The 20,422-nt window shown below is 38.4% G+C and overlaps 1 protein-coding gene across 1 annotated transcript in view; it reads left to right on the forward strand.

Moving 5' to 3' along the window:
* Nucleotides 1-20,422, forward strand: part of CNTNAP2 (contactin associated protein 2) — a 1,539,511-nt gene that overhangs the window by 1,180,928 nt on the left and 338,161 nt on the right. The window contains exon 17 of the mRNA XM_035021319.1: nt 16,815-16,942. Within this exon, the coding sequence (XP_034877210.1) occupies nt 16,815-16,942 (128 nt within the window). The remainder of the gene's footprint in view (nt 1-16,814; nt 16,943-20,422) is intronic.

The raw sequence follows: 20,422 nt of genomic DNA on the forward strand, positions 1-20,422 counted from the left end.
CCCACACTTGGGAAATCAAATATCTCTTTTCCCCCAGAAAACTGGCTACCCTCGCCCAGAATTAATGTTCCCCAAACTCAACAGAAAAAGTGATATACAACTGTATGGATTTAACTGTGAATTACGTCATCTTCCACCAAAAGTCACGTTAAAATCCTAACCCCCAATGTAACTATATTTGGAGATAGATAGGACCTTTAAGGAGATAATTAAGATTAAATGAGGTCATAACAGTGGAGTCCTAGTTCCGTAGGATGGGTGTCCTTATAAGAAGAGGAAGAGACACAGAGCCAGCTCGAGCTCTCTGTGTGTACATAGGAAAGACCGTGGGGGGACCTAGAGAAAAGGTGGCTCTCTGTCAGCCACGGAGAGAAGCCTCACCAGACAGCCCTGCTGGCCCTTTGATCTAGACTTCCAGCCTCCGGAACTGCAGGAAAATAAATACCAGTTTCAAGCCCCCCAATCTGTGGTATCTTGTTGTGACAGCTCAAGCAGACTAATGCAACAACCTCTAAGTCAAGTAAGAATCAGTCATCACCGTGTGGGCATCTCAAGGAAATAAACGACTAAATCCTCCCAGGCTTGTTTGTATCCCTTTCCTGTTTCATTTTCAGATGATTTGCAAACTGGACACTCTGCCCCATCAGAAGAGTGTGGCAACTTCCCCTTCTGGATCCTACCAAGAGCAAAATGAAATCTCACAAACAAGACACTTACATGTTTTATTCTTTCCATAAAACTGACGCTAAATTGAGTTTTGCATTGTTTAAGATCTGCATCGTCCCTCACTCCTTTCTCTGGTGGTATTTGTGATTCCTCAATTAATAGCAATGGATATTTACTGCCTTTATTCTAAGGGGAGGATTTATATGACTTTTAACTTCTGTAAGTTGGACTACATCATAAATGGTTCACCCTCTAAATTACAAAGTAAGCTTGCCAATAGAGGTGACCTTGTTTATTAAAATCTAATTAACAGAAGTTTTAGAATGTCCCTGAGAGGGTTACTGAATTTCTGTTTTTCTCCAAACCCAATAAACATCCAAGACCTAGCTGGCTAGAGTGAACCACAGAGCTCAGAACCTCACTGTGAAATTATCTAGTTAGTGCTTCCGTCAGCCATTTTCTCCAAGAGTGCATTTCTCCATGAATCGTTTCCCAAAATATAGTGGCTAGCCTATTTCAGAGGCCAGGTATATCTCACTTGATTAGTTATGATTTGAAGAAAGCGACCCAGGTGCTTTTTGCTCCTAGGATCGGAACAAGAGGATGCTGAACTTATTTACATTCCCCGGCAATGGGCAGAATGTCCTCTTTATGTGGCACTTTAAGTCATTCTCTGGACAAAGTTCTATGGTATCTATATGCTATTTGTAAACAGAAGACATGCGTGAGTTTTGCTTCCAAGCTTGGATAATAATATGGGCAAATGGATTATAGACATATGTGATAAACCATAATTAATTGACTCAGTCCCAGCCTATGAACAAAAAATCTCGAACTCCTATAGTCTTAGGATTATCCTGTCACTTCTTCCATTTGTCATTTCTCATCCCAACTTTAAAACAAGAGTTTACAGTTGGTCTCTCCTCTCTCATTTTCCATTTGATGACCAATCACTGAAATTTTTCTTCATTACTTCCTGGAACCTTCGAGATATGCCCACCAATGATCTCCATATTGATACAGCTGATGTGCACGTTTTTAAAATACTAGACATTTTTTGCGATATTTAATATAATTAACTGCTTTTTTTCTCTCCCTGAAGTTCTCTATTCCCTTGCCTTATCTTACACATAATTGTTCTGGCTCCCTTCCAGATTTTAGATAATTTATTTTCAGCTTCCTTGGGTCGTCCTTCTTCCTTCATGCATGAGACTAATCACATTCTTAAGCCTCTTCCTGTGGCTGCCTTTGGCTTTACCTTAGTCACAGTTACTGAGAGATGTTTTAGAGTTTTATTTTTATTTGAACCATCTCATCCTGAGGAGTAAATGTTTTTCATTACCATTGCTGAGGTCTTTTTCGCATGTCTACGTTTCACAGCATCTTCAAGATATTGATAACATAAAAAAAAATATTGATCATCTTAAGGGCCCCCCAGAGTTCAGAGACAGGTAGAGGAAACCACTTCTACCTTCAAACAATCTTTGGTGTCCACTAGGGGAACAAAATGACCTGCTGAGATGAAGTGGGAATGACAAGGTATGTCAAAAATGATGTGATGTTTGTAGAGAAAAGATTGTGGTTGAATCGATATAAGAGTCATTTCTATGGATTTGTGCTACTTGGAGGGGGCTTTAGAAATAGCAACAGGAAGAAAAAGCAATGCTTCTTAGTTAAAAGAAGAATGCTTATATCACTGAAAAACAGAGCCTTTTAAAAAGGACAGGTAAATCCATAAAATAAAAATTCAAGGTATATTGAACTGGCTTCTGAGGCCAGATTCATCAGAACTAAATGCTCTTTGGCAAAGATCAATCTGTTTAAGTAAAAATTTAGGGAACAGAGAGTCTGATGATTGTTTTTCATGATTGGAAAGCTCTGTGGGGACAGTGAAGGAATACTTTACACACATACTATGATAAAAATTCGCTATTATAAAAATCAGCCAGATTTAGAAAGTCTTTCATACCCAAGGAAGGGATCAGAAATTAGCTTTCTCCTGTTGTCTTAGAGCTTCAGTACTGACTTCAAGGCTATGAACTAAGCATAGGAGGCCCCCACATTGTAACTCTGGGGGCAGCTCTGCCAACATAACCCAGTTATCTACCCCAGGTGATGCAAGAGAAGCTTAAAATTCCTGGAAAAGTCTAAGAGACCAATGGAAAAGATTTATTCGCAGAGTTGTTAGCGTATTCTATCTGTCTCTAACCATCACCACCATCATGAGAGCGGGAAAGCGGGAGCTTCTGGTGAATGAATCAGAGAGCTTGCCCTGTGTCTGCTGGAGTGAAACATGATGGCATGGACTCACATCAGCCTGGAGGAGCCCTGCATGGCTTCGAGGGGGGGACCTGGCATATTGTCAATGGCCTCCCCTTTCAGAGTTCCAAGAGACAGGAGTGCACTGTGGGCCAGATATACAACCTATGGAATGAAGCCAGCCATGCAGAATCTTGAAAGGAACCCACCCCAGGGCCACTGAGCCAGAAGCGAGACTGCAGGTGATCCTGCAAAAGCAGAGGGGAGACATCAGTGATCAGATACCTGTGCCTTTCTGACCTCTGCATTTGTCTGTTAGTTGCAAATGAAGCTTCAGGAATACTGAAGGAACACAGAATATTCACCCTAATTTTTAAAGGTACATGAGGCTAATACAAGTGAAGGTTTTCCCATTGGCTACTTTTGAGATGCCGGGAGTTGACCATGAACTGCTAGAGATGAAAATACATGGAAATTTAAGTATGCTTCACATCAAGGGCTACCTCCTTGCTAACCATATAATAATTATACAACGTGAGGCACAATTTTCAAAAACACAAGGAGCTCTTGCTTAAGGGAATATGAGTGTAGATAGATGAAGTAAACTGTAAATAGTCCAAACTAGTCCCCAATCCAGTGAGACAAATTTGCTATGTGATAAAAACATAGACTCTCCTATCATTTCTAGAAAAACAACTGAAATTATTTTAGCAGAATTTAAGAAATGTAAATAAACATGCATGCATCTCCCTTTTTTTAGCTTCTGGAGTTGTGGAGATTGGTTTGTTTTGCCTAGTTCAGCCACTAAGTAAGTACCTTAGACCAGGCATAGTTTTTTTTTTTTTTTAAGATTTTTATTTATTTTTTGACAGAGAGAGAGAGACAGCGAGAGAGAGAACACAAGAAGGGGGAGTGGGAGAGGGAGAAGCAGGCTTCCCGCTGAGCAGGGAGCCCGACGCGGGGCTTGATCCCAGGATTCTGGGATCATGACCTGAGCTGAAGGTAGACGCTAAACGACTGAGCCACCCAGGCGCCCCGACCAGGCATAGTTTTATTCCAAATCTGTTACCTCATCTGAAAAATAAGGGTGATAACTAGATCATCTCCAAAAACATAGGCTGGATACTATATTAATAGTTTCTGGGGAAACTACATAGAACCATGAATTCCTGTGCTCAAAAGCTACCAATGACCTCATCCCTTGAAAAACAGACCTAACATTCATTACATTTGTGCCACACATTTAAGTTAGCCAAATTTGTTCCAACGATTATTACTTGTTGTTCTAGAATAACAAACAAGCAAACATTAAGTGGAATCAGAGAACTACAGAGGAGGAAAAAAAATATTTTCCTCTACCTAGCATAGGATCTCCAGTTGGGGTCCTCTAAATTAGACTGGCCAGAGACAGATTAGCAAGAGAAAAACAAAGAGAAGTTTAGTAACATGTGCATGATGCATGTTCACATCAGAGCACTCAGTGATGAATAATCCAAAAAGATGGCTAAAACTTGGACTTATATACCATCTTAAGCCAAAGGACAAAGGGATTTCGGCTTCTGGATGGGAGCAAGTTATGAAAAAGGGACCAGGAAAGTATGGTAAGCAAGAGTTGTTTAGTAAGATTTGTTTTCCAGATTCAGTCAGTACCTTCTCCATTAAAAAGAGTTGTTGGGTCCTTCTTTCGGGTACAGAAGAGGGAGACCTGTCTACAAAAGGAAATTTTTTCCTTTATGAAAGGAACATTTGTGCCTTTTCCAGAGCTTTTCCTGTTTCTACTGATCTCAGTGATCTTTAGTTCAAAAGAATTTATGTAGGAAAGAAGCATATTTTTTGGAGATGCATATTCTGATACCCTTCAGAACCAAGATATATCATAACTTATTTTTACAAAGAAACAACAGCCCAGATAAATTTAGGAGCTTACTTTTATGTAAAAGAAGGGTTGAATTAGTACTATAGTCTTTCAAATCTAATTCTTTCCACTATATTAATTATATATGAGACTTTGAATTGAATACTACTTTCTAAAGAAGAAATAAAACCTCAATTAGAGGAAAGGAATAGTAAAAGTTTTTTCAAGAGCATTCAAGGAACTCCCATTATGAGAAGAGTTTTCTGTCTCATCTTTTACCATTGATAGTAAGCATGTACTAATTACTATTTTAGGATTGTGCCTAGTTAACTTCTATGTTTATTCCTGTATTTATTCAACCATGAAACATATGGAGTGAGCTACTTTTAGGTGTCTACAGTATTTGGTTTATAAAGTTGCATGAGACAATATATATGGCCTCAAGGAACTTGCATTCCAGAAGGAAAATCAAAGAAGAACATTTTGCATAGAATCCTGAAATGGTTACTAAGGGTTTTCTAAGAGATTGTAAACTGAAGAGATAATTGTCTTGCATTTATAAAAGGCCTAAGCTATTCCCACTGGAAAGGAGTAATTGAATCTGTAATTATTTTCATTTCATAGGGGACCTAGACATGGATTCTAAAGATCTGATTGTGATGGTTGTTTTCTTAATTACTCTAATTGCTTTGTAGAGAATACTACCTTTCATCCATTGAGAAAAGCTCAATGGTCAATAGTGACTGAGGACACCATTAGAAGTACTTTAAAAGTTCTACTTTATCATGTATCAGACTGTTGGCTGTTTATTTCAGCTTCTGATGATCCAGCCATGCTGAGATAGCCCCTGTGTGTTCTAGGAACAAAGGCATTGACTTCTGGTCATGATTTTTGTAAAGGAACATAAAGAAACTGGCAGACCTGCTCCATGCTGACAGTAGGGCTGCCCTTCTAAGAACAGGTAATCCCCTCACCTCCATATAGTCATTTCAATTCCTCCCTCTCCCCAATCCAGCCTCCACAATTCATAGAGATCTGGTTTCTGGGAGTAGCCCTTTGTCTCATTCCATGGATGGAAACAATGGTTGTCACATTATTCCCTGGAAGCAGGTTCTAATAGGGGCCAGGATAGAGGGATAGCATTAGTTTCTTGTTAAGGGAAAAGGGGGTGGGGTGCATCCCCAGGCAGAGAAAATGTCGCAAGACGGAGTTGATGACAAAAAGAAAAGACAAAGAACAAAAATTCTCATTTAATTTCAAAAAAATGTTTTAACTAGAACTAGCCTTGACTTAAATTTATTGGTTTCCCATATTTCTTATGCACATTAGGTATGAACTAATACACAGTCAGGTAGCATTTGACATTATACCCTGAAGAAGCATTTCATTCCTGGGTAGAGTCACTCTGTGTATTGGATGTGTTCCTGAAGAATTATTTGGGAGTCAAACTTTGTCAGGTTCAACCGTATGCATATCCCTATTTCCTGTACTTCCAAAGTTGCAAGGATTAAATGAGATCATCCATGGTGAAAGGACTTTAAATATTTTAAAACTATACAACTGTAAGTTATTTATGTGCTTTTTGATTCAAAAGATGGAAAGACTAAGAATGCAAAGGTTTTTTGATAAAAATAACTACCAATGAATCTAACATTTTTAGTGAAACTTACTAGAAGAATATTAACTTTCCAGAAAAACTCAAGAAAATTCTTGTAGGGTTTTACCATTTGACCTACTTTTTCTGATTACTCACTAAGAAAAAGGTATTTGTCTGGGGATAGCTATTAAGAGGCAGGAAGGATGGAAAGATACAAACACAGGTAATGTGAACATATTTTTTTAATCAAAAATCACACAAAAGATTACAAATAGTTTAGAAATGAGATGAGGATATGCTAAAAAGTTTTGGCATTTCCGGGATATTAATTGCAAATGGTGACAGGTGAACAGAACTTTATTGTTAGGCATGTCCTGAAAAACCCAGGAGGTTTGGTTTTTGAGGAATGAGGTACAGTTCCTATTTTAAAGATAGTTTGGGACAGTGACAAGCATAGCAGGCTGGGGTCAAGGGTACAAATGCTGAATAAGGAATGAGGGTGAGACTTGAACATGGGTAATATTGGTGGAGTGTCCTGCGCCATTTTAAAATCTCGTCCCCTGTTAAAAGAATGCTTACAGAAGCCAAGGGTGAGAACAGACTGAACGAGGGTGTTCAGGGGACAGTGTTCTGAGATCATATTTAGGAAGCAAGGTTAGTGGAATATGTAAATGTTGATACAGGGTAAGGCCCCTAAAAAAAGGAGTCAGTAGAGATTCTGTAGCCCCAGGTACATACTCACAAAGCCAGGAAATAGACCATTTCGTACTTCCACGTGCTACCACTTCCAGTGACATGTGTAGAAAGGAAATGCCTTTCCCATTGAAAGCTGATATTCACGACTGTCTACAGTCCTTTTTTTTTAATGACTATTGAAATATAATTTACATGCCATAAACATTCACCCATTTTAAGTATATGATTCGAGGAATTTTAGTTAATTTACTGAGCTGTGCAAAAAATGACCTCAGTCCCAATTTAGGACATGTTCATTACCCCTATAAGATTTCTGTTTATCATAAATCCTTGTTCCCATGCCCAGCCCCATGCAACCACTAACCTAGTTTCTGTCTCTATACCTTTGCCTTGTCTGGACATTCTGTATAAATGAAATTATACAATATGTGGTCTTCTGTGTCTGGCTTATTTCACTTAGCAAGATGTTTCTGAGGTTTATTCATTTTGCTTATTTCATTTTGCATATTTCACTTCCTTTATTGCTGAATAATGTTCCTTGTATGGATCACTACACTTTATCCATTCACCAGTTGGTAGACATTTGAGTTGTTTCCACTTTGGGGCAATTATGAATAAAGCTGCTATGAACAGCTACCTAAAAGTCCTTGTGTGACCATCAGCTTTCATTTCTCTTGGGTAGATATCCATGAATGGAATTATTGGATCATATGGTAAATCTGTGCTTAACTTTTTTTTTAAGATTTATTTATTTGAGAAAGCACAAGGGGAGGAGCAGAGGGCGAGGGAGAGAGAGAATTTCTAGCAGACTCCCTGCTGAGTACAGAGCCTGACATAGGGCTCACTCAATCCCACGACCCCAAGATCATGACTTGAGCGGAAATCAAGAGCCAGCTGCTTGACCGACTGAGCCACCCAGGTCCCTGTGCTTAACTTTTAAAAAACTCTCAAACTGTTTTCTAAAGCAACTGTACCACTTTACAATGCCACCAGCAATGTATGATTACTCCAGCTTCTTCCAATCCTCATCAACACTTGTTATTGCCTGTCTATTTATATTATTATTATAGCTGCTCTGGTAGGAGGGATGTCTCATCTCAGTCTCATTTTAATGGCATTTTCTGTAGTTATTAATAATACCAGGCATTGGGCGCCTGGGTGGCTCAGTTGGTTGGGCTACTGCCTTCGGCTCAGGTCATGATCCTGGAGTCCCGGGATCGAGTCCCACATCAGGCTCCCTGCTCAGCAGGGAGTCTGCTTCTCCCTCTGACCCTCCTCCCTCTCATGCTCTCTCTCTCTCATTCTCTCTCTCACAAATAAATAAAAAATTAAAAAAAAATTATTATAAAAAAAAATAATACCAAGCATTATCTCATGCTTTGATTTCCCATTTCTACGCCTCTTGGTGAGACATCCTCTGTAGCTAAAACTTTGACTTTCCTGGATTCTTCCAGAAATTTCTAGCTTAGGTGATGCTGTGATGGAAATGCATAAAGCTCACGGACTGTAATTCTGGTTGTTGTTGTTGTTAAGTAGACAAGTAGTTCTAAAACTTTACAAAGGAGAAATTCTTCTCTGCTAAAATTATAGGACAGATTCATAGCATGGTAACTTTTATAACATCCAGTGGAAGATCAAACTCACAACTGCAAAAATTTGGGATGTCTATTTTTCTTAGGGTTTCTTTTTTTTTTTCCACTGAGCTAAGGGCAAGGCCAAACTGCCTAGAGGCTTGTTTGCTTTCTTAGTAGGGATACGAAAAGAAGGCAAGAGAAGAACAACAGAATTCTTCAGGAAAATAGTACTGAAGCAAAATAACAGTAAGGCCAGGTTAGAGAAGGAAAATCCACAGAATCAAGTTTTACTTTAATAACAATGCTGATAGAAATATTATGCAAGAATCTGAGTTCAGGGCCTATTTGAAATGGATGATAGAATTTTTCTAATGTACAAGCCCAGTAACAGATGTAATTAGATTATGCTAACATGATAAATAGTTACTGAATATCTCCCTAAATTAGATTGACCTCCATCTGTAAAGATCATAACTTTCAATGAAGGCTTGTTTTGCTTGCTAAATAATTTTCATATAGGTGCTAAGACAGCAGTCTTATAAATGTGCTCATGGGTCCCTCTCCAGTTTATGTCTTTTCACCTACATGTCTTTTTGGAAGTGGATTGTGCTTCCTAAGACAGCAGACTACACATTCCTTTCAAGTGTACATGGGGCATTCTCCAGAATAGCTCACCCATTAGATCAAAAATCAGGCCTCAACAAATACAAAAAGATTGAAAGCATCCATGCACCTTTTCTGACCACAACACTATGAAAGTAGAGGTCAACCACAAGAAAAAATTTGGAGACCGCAAATACATGGAGTTTAAACAACATGCTACTAAACTATGAATGGGTCAACCAGGAAATAAAAGAAGAAATAAAAAATACATGGAAAGAAGAGAAAATGAAAACACAACAGCCTAAAACATTTGGGATGCAGCAAAGTGGTCCTACGAGGAAAGTATATAGCAATACAGGCCTACCTCAAGAAGCAAGGAAATTCTCAAATAAACAACCTGCCCTTTCACATAAAGGAGCTAGAAAAAGAACAACAAATGAAGCCTAAAGCCAGCAGAAGGAAGGAAATAATAAAGATTAGAACAGAAACAAATGATATAGAAACTAAAAAAAAAAAAACCAAAACAACAAAACAATAGGACAGATCAATGAAACCAGGAGCTGGTTCTTTGAAAAAATCAATTAAATTGATAAGCCTCTATCCAGACTTATCAAAAAGAAAAGACAAAGGAACCAAATAAATAAAATCACAAATGAGTAAGGAAAAATAACAGCCAACACCACAGAAATACAACTACAAGAGAATATTATGAAAAACTATATGCCAAAAAATTGGAGAACCTGGATGAAATGGATCAATTCCTAGAAACATGTAAACTACCAAAACCAAAACAGGAAGAAATAGAAAACTTGAACAGACCAATAACCAGCAAAGAATTGAATCAGTAATCAAAACTCTCCCAACAAACTAAAGTCTAGTGTCAGATGGCTTCCCAGAGGAATTCTACCAAACACTTAAAGAAGAGTTAATACCTATTCTTCTCAAACTATTCCAAAAAAATTGAAAAAGAAGGAAAACTTCCAAATTCATTCTATGAGGCCAGCATTACCCTGATACCAAAACTAGATAAAGACTCTACTAAAAAAGAAGGCTACAGGTCAATAGCCCTGATGAACATGGCAAAAATTCTTAATAAAATACTAGCAAACCAAATCCAACAGTACATTAAAAAAATCATTCACCACAATCAAGTGGGATTTATTCCTGGGCTACAAGGGTGGTTCAGTATTTGCAAATCAATCAATGTAATATACCACATTAATAAAAGAAAGGATAAGAACCATATGATCATTTTTTTAAAAGATTTTATTTAGGGGTGCCTGGGTGGCTCAGCCGTTAAGCGTCTGCCTTCGGCTCAGGTCATGGTCCCAGGGTCCTGGGATCGAGCCCCGCATGGGGCTCCCTGCTCCGCGGGAAGCCTGCTTCTCCCTCTCCCACTCCCCCTGCTTGTGTTCCCTCTCTCGCTGTGTCTCTGTCAAATAAAAAAAAAAAAATCTAAAAAGATTTTATTTATTCATTTGAGAGAGAGACAGAGCACAAGCAGGGGGGGAGGCAGAGGGAGAGGGAGAAGCAGGCTCCCCGCTGAGCAGGGAACCCGATGCAGGCTTGATCCCAGGACCTGGAGATCATGACCTGAGCCAAAGGCAGACACACCCCATATGATCATTTCAATAGATGCAGAAAAAGCATTTGACAAAGTACAACATCCATTCATGATAAAAACCCTCAACAAAGTAGGTTTAGAGGAAACATACCTCAACATCACAAAAGCCATATATGAAAAACCCACAGCTAATGTCATCCTCAATGGGGAAAAACTGAGAGTTTTTCCTCCATGGTCAGGAACAAGACAGGCATGTCCACCCTCACCACTTTTATTCAACATAGTATTAGAAGTCCTAGCCACAGCAATCGGACAACAAAAAGAAATAAAAGGAATCCAAATTGGTAAGGAAGAAGTGAAACTTTCACTATTTGCAGATTTCATGATACTCTATATAGAAAACCAAAAGATTCCACCCAAAAACTGCCAGAACTGATAAACAAATTCAGTAAAGTTGCAGGATACAAAATCAACATACAGAAATCTGTTGCATTTCTGTACACCAAAATGAAGCAGCAGAACAAGAAATTAAGGAATCAGTCCCATTTACATTTGCACCAAAAATAATAAGATACCTGGGGATAAACCTAACCAAAGAGGTGAAAGACCTGTACTCTGAAAACTATAAAACACTGATGAAAGAAATTGAAGAGGACACAAAGAAATGGAAAGACATTCCATGCTCACAGATTGAAAGAACAAATATTGTTAAAATGTCTCTACTACCCAAAGCAATCTACAGATTTAATGCAATCCCTATCAAAATACCACCAGCATTTTTCACAGAGCTAGAACAAACAATCCTAGAATTCGTGTGGAACCACAGAAGACCCTGAACAGCCAAAGCAGTCTTAAATCAGAAAAGCAAAGCTGGAGGCATCACAATTCCGGACTTCAAGTTATATTACAAAGCTGTAGTGATCAAAACAATATGATACTGGTGCAAAAATAGATACATAGATCAAGAGAACAGAATAGAAAGCCCAAAAATGATTCCACACTATATGGTCAATTAGTCCTTGACAAAAGTGGCAAGAATATGCAATGAGAAAAATACAGTCTCTTCAACAAATGGTGTTGGAAAAACTGGACAGCTACATGCAAAAGAATGAAACTGGACCACTTTCTTATACCATACACACAAACTAAATTTGAGACCCAAAACCATTAAAATCCTAGAGGAGAACACAGGAAGTAAGCTGTTTGATATGGGCTGTAGCAGCTTCTTTCTAGATATGTCTCCTGAGGCAAGGGGAACAAAAGCAAAAATAAACTAGACTTCATCAAAATAAAAGCCTTCTGCACAGTGAAGGAAATAATCAACAAAACTAAAAGGCAACCTACGGAATGGGAGAAGATATTTGCAAGTGAATATCTGATAAGGGGTTAGTATCCAAAATATATAAAGAACTTATAAAACTCAACACCCCCAAAATGAATAATCCAATTAAAAATTGGGCAGAAGACATGGATAGAGATTTTTCTGAAGAAGACAAACAGATGGCCAACAGACATGAAAAAATGCTCAACAGTGCTGATCATCAGGGAGATACAAATCAAAATTATAGTGAGCTATCACCTCATACCTGTCAGAATTGCTAAAATCAACAACACAAGAAACAACAGGTGTTGGTGGTGAGAATGTGGAGAAAGAGGAACCCTCTTACACTGTTGGTGGGAATGCAAGCTGGTGCCACCAGTCTTGAAAACAGTGTGGAAATTCCTCAAAAAGTTAAAGATAGAACTACCCTACTACAATCCAGCAATTGCCCTACGAGGTATTTACCCAAAGAATACAAGAACACTAATTCAAAGGGATACATGCACCCTGATGTTTATAGTAGCATTATCTATAATAGCCAAATTATGGAAACAGCCCAAGCGTCTGATGAATGGATAAAGAAGCGAGACATATAATGAAATCTTACTCAGCCATAAAAAAGAATGAAACCTGGCCATTGCAACCACATGGATGAAGCCAGACGGTATAATGCTAAGCGAAATAAGTCAGAGAAACAGAAATACCCTATGATTTCACTTATATGTGGAATTTAAGAAACAAAAAAAGCAAAGGGCAAAAATAAGAGAGAGAGACAGAGAGGGAAAGAGAAAGCCAAAGCAAGATACAGACTCTTAATTATAGAGGACAAACTTCGGTTACCATAAGGGAAGGGTGGGGTAGGGGAATGGGTGAGTTAGGTGATGGGGATTAAGGAGTGCACTTATGATGAGCACCAGGTGATGTATGGAACTGTTGAATCACTATATTGTAGACCTGAAACTAATATAACATGGCATGTGAACTAAGTGGAATTAAAATAAAAACTAAACAAAGAAAAGAAAGTGGGTTGTGCCGTAAGATCACATCAGAAACTCTGTACTAGTCACATCACTTCATTGCCATCTATGAATTTGTTTTCACAACCAGTTTGTTTCTAGCAGGCTGCTTTGTGAGTTTCACACACAGCTGTTTGTAACTTTAAAATCTCTGGAGCCCTATTTAGATCTCTGCCTAAAAAATGATTGAGGGGGTAACTTTAACTTTTTTTCTCAGCTCTGTTTTCTTGGTTTGGTAGGGAATATCTGAGTGTTACAATTGTTAGCTGATCTGAAGCCTTTGGGAAACTTCAATATGCCATTCAAAACAGTGGTTAAGGGGCACCAGGGTGGCTCAGTTGGTTAAGCATCTACCTTCAGTTCAGGTCATGATCCCAGAGTCTTGGGATCGAGTCCCACATCGGGCTCCTTGCTGGGCGGGGAGCCTGCTTCTCCCTCTGCCTGCCTCGCTTTCTCTCTCTGTCTCTCTGACAAATAAATAAACAATAAAATCTTAAAAAAAAAAAAAAAGCAGTGGTTAATTTGGGGATGAGGTAGTTCTCGATCTTTTACTTAGGATGTAGATGGAGTAGGGTATGCATGAGAATAAAACATTATGGTTATCTAATGGATAGGGTAGAAGCTACAGGGGAGGTGATTTGGACTATACTGAGTTCCATGTGCAAGTGGATGTGAAATCCTGGTGTAAACCAAAAATAATGCTTATTAGACAATAATCTCTAACCTCACCTCCAGCCCCCAAGTATATGACCCTGCTGGGTCACATGGCAACTAAAGTTTCCTAGATTTGCTTTAAATTCAAGGTAGTAGCCCAGTTGAATTGGTGGGGAAGTCAAGGAGGAAAGGCTGTTGAAGAGCTTTCTCTGCTTAAGAGAAATATATGCCCTAGAGCTGCTCAGGTACCCTTGGTATCTGAATTTTTTCACATATTGAATATGGATTAGAAGAACGAAATCAGATGACATTTGATGGCAAAAATGTTTATAAGCAAATAGCCTTCTTACATTTTGGTATAAAGCTGTGAACTTCATAACTTTGTAAAGCAAGATATAAAGCAAATACAAGAGGAAAATAAAGTACTTTTACTAAAAAAAAAACAAAAACAAAAAAACATTATGGTTATCTTTGAACTTGCAACTTAAAAATAACCTCACCATTTCAGAAGATCTAATTGTATACAAAAAGGAACTCTACATTTATGAGATTATTACAAAGATTTAAAAATTGTGTCTCCAAGTTGTTAACCTGTATAGATGTATAAATTCTTATAAGGTTACAGACATTCGATTTTGGCAAGAAGATTACACAATGATTGGAATATTTCCAAACATCTGTTTTCAAATTGCTCTTACATTAGCACAAATTTGGTATAAAGTGGTTGCTTTCTCACTCAACATAAATGAATCGACAATGGCAGGTATTGGCAAGGATGATGAGCATCCTGATACATGACTGCCTGCCATATAGTGCAGTCAATCCAAACATTAATTATTAACAAAGTTTAAATTATTTCTCACTTTTCGATTAAATAAATTTTAGCTTAAATGTTTCTTTCCCCACCTCAGAGATATTCCTATGTCTCTTCCCTAATTGCACACTCAACTGTGGGGACGAGTTGCATGACAGTCCACCATGGTAATCAGTGGAATATTTGCTCAATAAATTCCCAAAGGAAAAATGGATCCTGATGATTTAGAGCAGGAGTTGGCAGATTTCTTCTATAAAGGGCCAGATAATAAATATTTTAGGCTTCAAGTGCCATATGGTCTCTGTCGCAACTACTCAATTTCGCCATTGTAGTGTAAAGCACCATAGACCATATGTTTTTTTTTAAAAAAGTGGCTGCGTTTCAATATAACTTTATTTATGCACACTCACTGAATTTCATGTAATTTTCACATGACACAAAATATTATTCTGCTCTGGATTTTTTCCAACCCCTTGAAATGCAAAAATCATTCTTGGCTCATGGGCCAACAAGATGAATAGTTGTCAGCACTTAGTTTGCAGGCTCCTGATTTAGAGTCATGTAATTCTAAGTGATAATGAACTTGTGGAGAATATCAGGCTGAAATTCCACAGGAATGCACATCATTCCTAGGAGGTTGTCAAATTCCAGTATGTTATTAAAGGGTGTTTTCATTTATTGTTGCTTTAAGAAACATTACATATCAAGTTTAATGGCAAACTTTTTTTTCCCCTTTCTAATGTGATTTTAATTGATAGAAGTTCTAATAAAAGGAGTTGGGTTTGCAAAAGATTCCACTGAGATATTTGAGGCCAGGTCATCAGTAGATAAAATGTCAATGAGAATCACAGGGCTTTTCTGCATGATCTTAGTTCTTACTTGATAAACAAATCTTAAAAAAAAAAAAAAGAAAATTATTTTGGAAGCTCAAGGACAATGCAAAAAACAAAGGAGTGTAAAAATACACTTTTTTTGAGGCTCACTGGCTGAATTCTGACTCCTTCCTGGGTTTTCCATGGATCCTGACCCATGAGGGAGTGCGTGTTCACTGACATTCCAGAAGGTTGGAGGGATAAGTAACTATTCCTAACAGCATAGCATTTTAAAGGCAGGCGTCCAAGTTGGTTCTCCTCAATTCCCTGAACTATTTGCCAAGAGATGTGAAAGACAAATCTTTAACCTGATTCTTGAATTGCCTCTCTATCTGGATGCATTCTATCATCCAAAGTCAGTTTTCTGTTACCAGCTGTGTGTACAATTTCAAAATTGTTATTTATATTCACACTGCACAATGCAAAAGAAATCATACAAAAGGGTAAGTCTGTGGGATGATTTTATAATGATTTGTGCCTCCCATCCATCCAGCCCCAAATGAGGGGATTTCTCAACCACAGCAGCGCAAAAAGATGAGGGGGCAGGGATTTCTTCTTAAGGTGAAGTCTGCGCTGCACCATATCTCATGTTGGGCTCATCTCCTAGATTTCTGTGCTCCTCTTCCTTTATTTAGGGTGGGTACAGGGTAGAGTTAGGAGACCTGAAACAAGATAAGTATAGAATAAGCAGGAAAATGAATCCAAGAGAAAAACCAAATTGGGCTTGAATCTTCACTCTTTATTATAGATGGAAATAGACACTTGGTGAGCACCTGCTGTATGTTGGAAACTTCACATAAACTCTTTGAGTTGTTGAAATAAATAAGAAAAGAGGAAGGAACAAAAAATGTCCCTTATTTAGCTGATGCACAGCAGGGAAGAAAGCCAACTGCTTCAAAGCAATTAAGGAGACAAAGAGGTTTTTTAATAGGGTTTTGTTTCATATATTATCCAAGAGATCGGGTTGACTTCACTGAACTTTTGATTCCTGACGACAGCAAACTGCATACGTGCTCAAGCATTTGGTGTGTGTGTTTTTCAAGCAGTGTGGGATGCAACATATTGGTTGTGACTCTCTGGAAATCAGGATGTCAACTCCATTTTCCAGAAGGCAATGATGTCACAGGTGCTTCTGAGTAATACGTCGTGAGACCACTTGATGGAAGACAGAGAACACATCTTGAACTGTGGTTCTACTTAGTGAATGAACCTCTGAGCATTTATTGGAATGTGGTCAATTATTAGACAATTTAAACAATTATCAGAAAAGACATGTTTCTGATTTGGCCTCCTCATTCTTTTCTGTTTTTCCCTATGATTCAGGAGGAAGGACGCTGGCTTCTTATCCTACAAAGACCACCTGCCAGTAAGCCAGGTGGTAGTTGGAGATACTGACCGGCAAGGCTCAGAAGCCAAACTGAGCGTGGGCCCCCTGCGCTGCCAAGGAGACAGTAAGTTTGCCCAGAAGCTGTGGCTTGCACTTTCTTATCAGTCTGAAACAGCGTTTCCCAGAAAGTCAGAGGATGGCAGGAAACAGACTTGCTCTCCTGTAACTCCCAAAGAGACATCATGCAATGAAAATAGAGCCAAATGGAGAGCTAGATAGACCTTGAAACATACAGGAGGGTGACAGCCGTTAAATCCTCCAGGACAGGAGCCTAGGTTTGGGCATAAAACATGGATATCCATCTTCCTTGAATATTCTTATGTAACAAGTTTGACTACCTAAGTTTATGGTGATATAAATATTTAGCAATGCTAATAGCATACGAGTGGCAGTCAACAGCTGCGGTTCCACCGAGTGCTGGTGTTAATGCCATTAGCATGGCTATTTAGATCACCATAAACTGAGTTATGGTGACATAAATAGTCACATTATGGCTTAATGTATCATTGTAAACTTGGATTATGGTCATATAAAGTTTGACATTATGGCTATCAAATTTCATCAGCATCAGAGCTTGATGGTCTTCTGTAAGCCAAGGATCGTTTCTGTAACTCCGTCTTGCTTTCAGGATTCGAGGAATTTGGGGCTGCTAGCTTGGACTGTGGGAGGTCAGGGAGTTAGAGCGATGATCCCGCCTAATTAAGGGCACCATTAGGATTTTATGTTATTTGATACCCTTGAGTGTGCTTTATGTGCAGTCGGAGGGGAATGGTGTCAGGTTGCTATGGGGATTCTGCAGTGAGCATCCTGGACATCGTTTTCTCTGATTTGGGCAACTCCCCTGGGAGTTCTATGCTCTCTCTCGCTCTCTCTCTCTTTTTTTTTTTTTTTTTTTGTGATTGTGTGCTAGGCATCAGGAGACCTAGATTGTGTTCCTTAAATAACTGACTTTCTGGGAGACCTCAGGCAAACCCCTCCACTTTCTCGGCTGTGGTAATGAGAATACCACCTGCGTCCCAGCTCCTCCTGGGGAGGCCATAAAGATTTTAGTGCCTGGATCTGGATTCCTCCTAGCAAAGCATTCTGTGTGATGGAATATTATTACCACTTCCATAAATCAAAGGAGAATTAGACCTACTAGGTACAATAAATTATTGCATCGACTCCAAGAGGTGTCCTAAGGAATGTAATGGTGCATGCTTCAATGTTTACTACTTAGTAAATTGGGGCTGTTGGCAATTAAACAAGGCAATGTTCCTGATACAAAAGAGAGATGGAGTTTGTGCTGATTTTTCTTTTCTTAGTTAGAGAAAATGAAAATGCTGCCTTTAAAATTGAGACTGGTCAAAGAGCTTTATCATACATTTATTGAACAAGAATACTTTATTCATCGAGCCAGTCTTAGTAGGACTATGCAGCAAGAAATTTAATTTCAACTGCTTAAGAAAAAGATATTGACATAAAATAATAATAAGTATGCATTTTTTAAAATATTTTGAGAGATGGATGTATGATAGGCTCGCTCTCAAAATAGGCAGGTTCTCATGTGCTGTCTGATGAAATTCAGTTTCATTATGTCATAATTATTCATTAATATATAAAGGTAAAATATTTCTCACTCACTGATTCTAATTCTGGAGTTAGCTATGAATTAAAGAAAGGGTGCCCCAAGAAGTAATTGATTAACTTGGGATAGTTATAAAAATCCCACTTCTGCAAACTTTTGTTATCACTCTTAAAGAGAAGATTGCAGCCAATTGACTAGTATATGTTGAAGTGTATTAACAGTTTATAGCTAATATTAGCTTGCTTCCCTTAATCAATGAATCAGTCTTCAAGAAGAACTTATTACATGTCTGCTATTTGGCACTTTACTAAATACTCTTGAGAAATAAGAAAAAGATGTTAAACTATATTTAGAGAAATGCACAGGAAAAGGATTGGAAAACAAAATGTTTTATAATAGAAGATTAGATTCTGCAATATAAAATTAGTGCTACTGATGCTCAAGAAAGGAGTGTAATATGGTGTATTTCAGGCAGACTTTGTATTTCAAAAGAGAAAATAAGAGAAGTATAGTGGTCGGTGTTTATTTGCATTTCTTTTCCAAGGCTGTTGTTCTTAGAGACATCTTTAGGACCCGTTGATAAGACGAAGAGCTGTTTTATTCGTGGGCGCCGTATGAGCTCAGTGTCCTTACAGAACGGAAGCTTCAGAGAGACTCTTAATCCGTATTTTGCCTGATACTGCATAAAGCAAAAGCACAGTCAATATTTAATTGCAATATGGGATGCTTTTGTGTCTGAGAGGGAGAGAAATCTTCCCTTTTTGCAGGCATCTCAGAACATCATACCTTGTACCTGAATTGCCAGACAGTTTTGATGCCTACCTTCCCTTTAAGAATGTTCTAACCGGGCACAGTAATGAGAAAGGGTTCCACATCATATCATTTTACAGTTTTTAACATGTTTGATTTCCTCCGATACTTTTACAGGCCCCCCATGAGGTGGGGAAGGGTAAATATTAGCCTTTCTGTTTACAAATGAACAAACTATTTCTTTTAAAATGTCATTTACACTACAAATTTCTGTATGCCCTTGTAGCCTCTGGGAGGCTCCAGGAGGAAAGACAGAGCAGAGAACATAAACAGCTTTCTCTGTTCAAGGTCAAGGTTGTTTCCCGGAGTCAGTTGATGATTAAATTAAATCATTAAAAAAAAAATAGCCATTTGGGTCTTATCCCACCCACCCTCATCCAGTTACCAATATAGCATGAATGTTTCGGGGATTAAATTCCAATGGTTAGAATTTAAAAAGGGGCATAGTGTACTTATCCTGTTGTTTATAGAGATTAACTTACTTTTTGTATCATTTACTGAAGGCTCTACAAAGCTACGGTTTAAAAAAGCAAATCCGTTGTTGGAAAATGTCTTTCTCTATTTGAGGAGTCAAGTGATGACAGCTTGGAAAGCTGTGTCTTGAATTAGGTCCGCGTTCTATCCCCCAGTCTTAGAGAATGAAACAATTTTGGGAGGCTCTGACCAACCGTTTCGGCGGTTTCGGTTGATTTCATTGTGCCTGCTGAGTTTCATTTCTACTTTGACTCATCTGAACTCATAGACCCAGATAATCCAAATGCTAAAGAAAATCAGTGAGTTCCACCCGGGTCTGCTGCATTTCCCTTAGAGTGCTGAAAATGCTTATGCTCTTATAATGTAGTGTTCTGAGGTTTTGGTGGTGGTGGTGATGGTGGTTGGGTTTTTTTTTTTGATACGTTCAAATGGAAACCTCAAATCTAAATAAAAATGAAAGTATGACTAGGGATGGGTGGTTAGCTAAGATAAAAAGTGTGGTGAAGTTACAAATCCCCCTCTTAACCCAGGCATCCTCACCGAGGAAGAAACAAAAGAGCTATTTAGAATATCAGCCACTGGTAGGTAGAAACGGTTTTCAAATGTAAATGCATCATCATTCTTGCAGAGAGTTGCAAACCTTCTGTGGAGTCCATACAAAAATAAAATATTTTGGATTTGGGAGGTAGAACT

Source organism: Mirounga leonina, unplaced genomic scaffold (assembly GCF_011800145.1).
Source record: "Mirounga leonina isolate KUSES-001 unplaced genomic scaffold, KU_Mleo_1.0 Mir_174, whole genome shotgun sequence".
NCBI classification, from domain to species: domain Eukaryota; kingdom Metazoa; phylum Chordata; class Mammalia; order Carnivora; family Phocidae; genus Mirounga; species Mirounga leonina.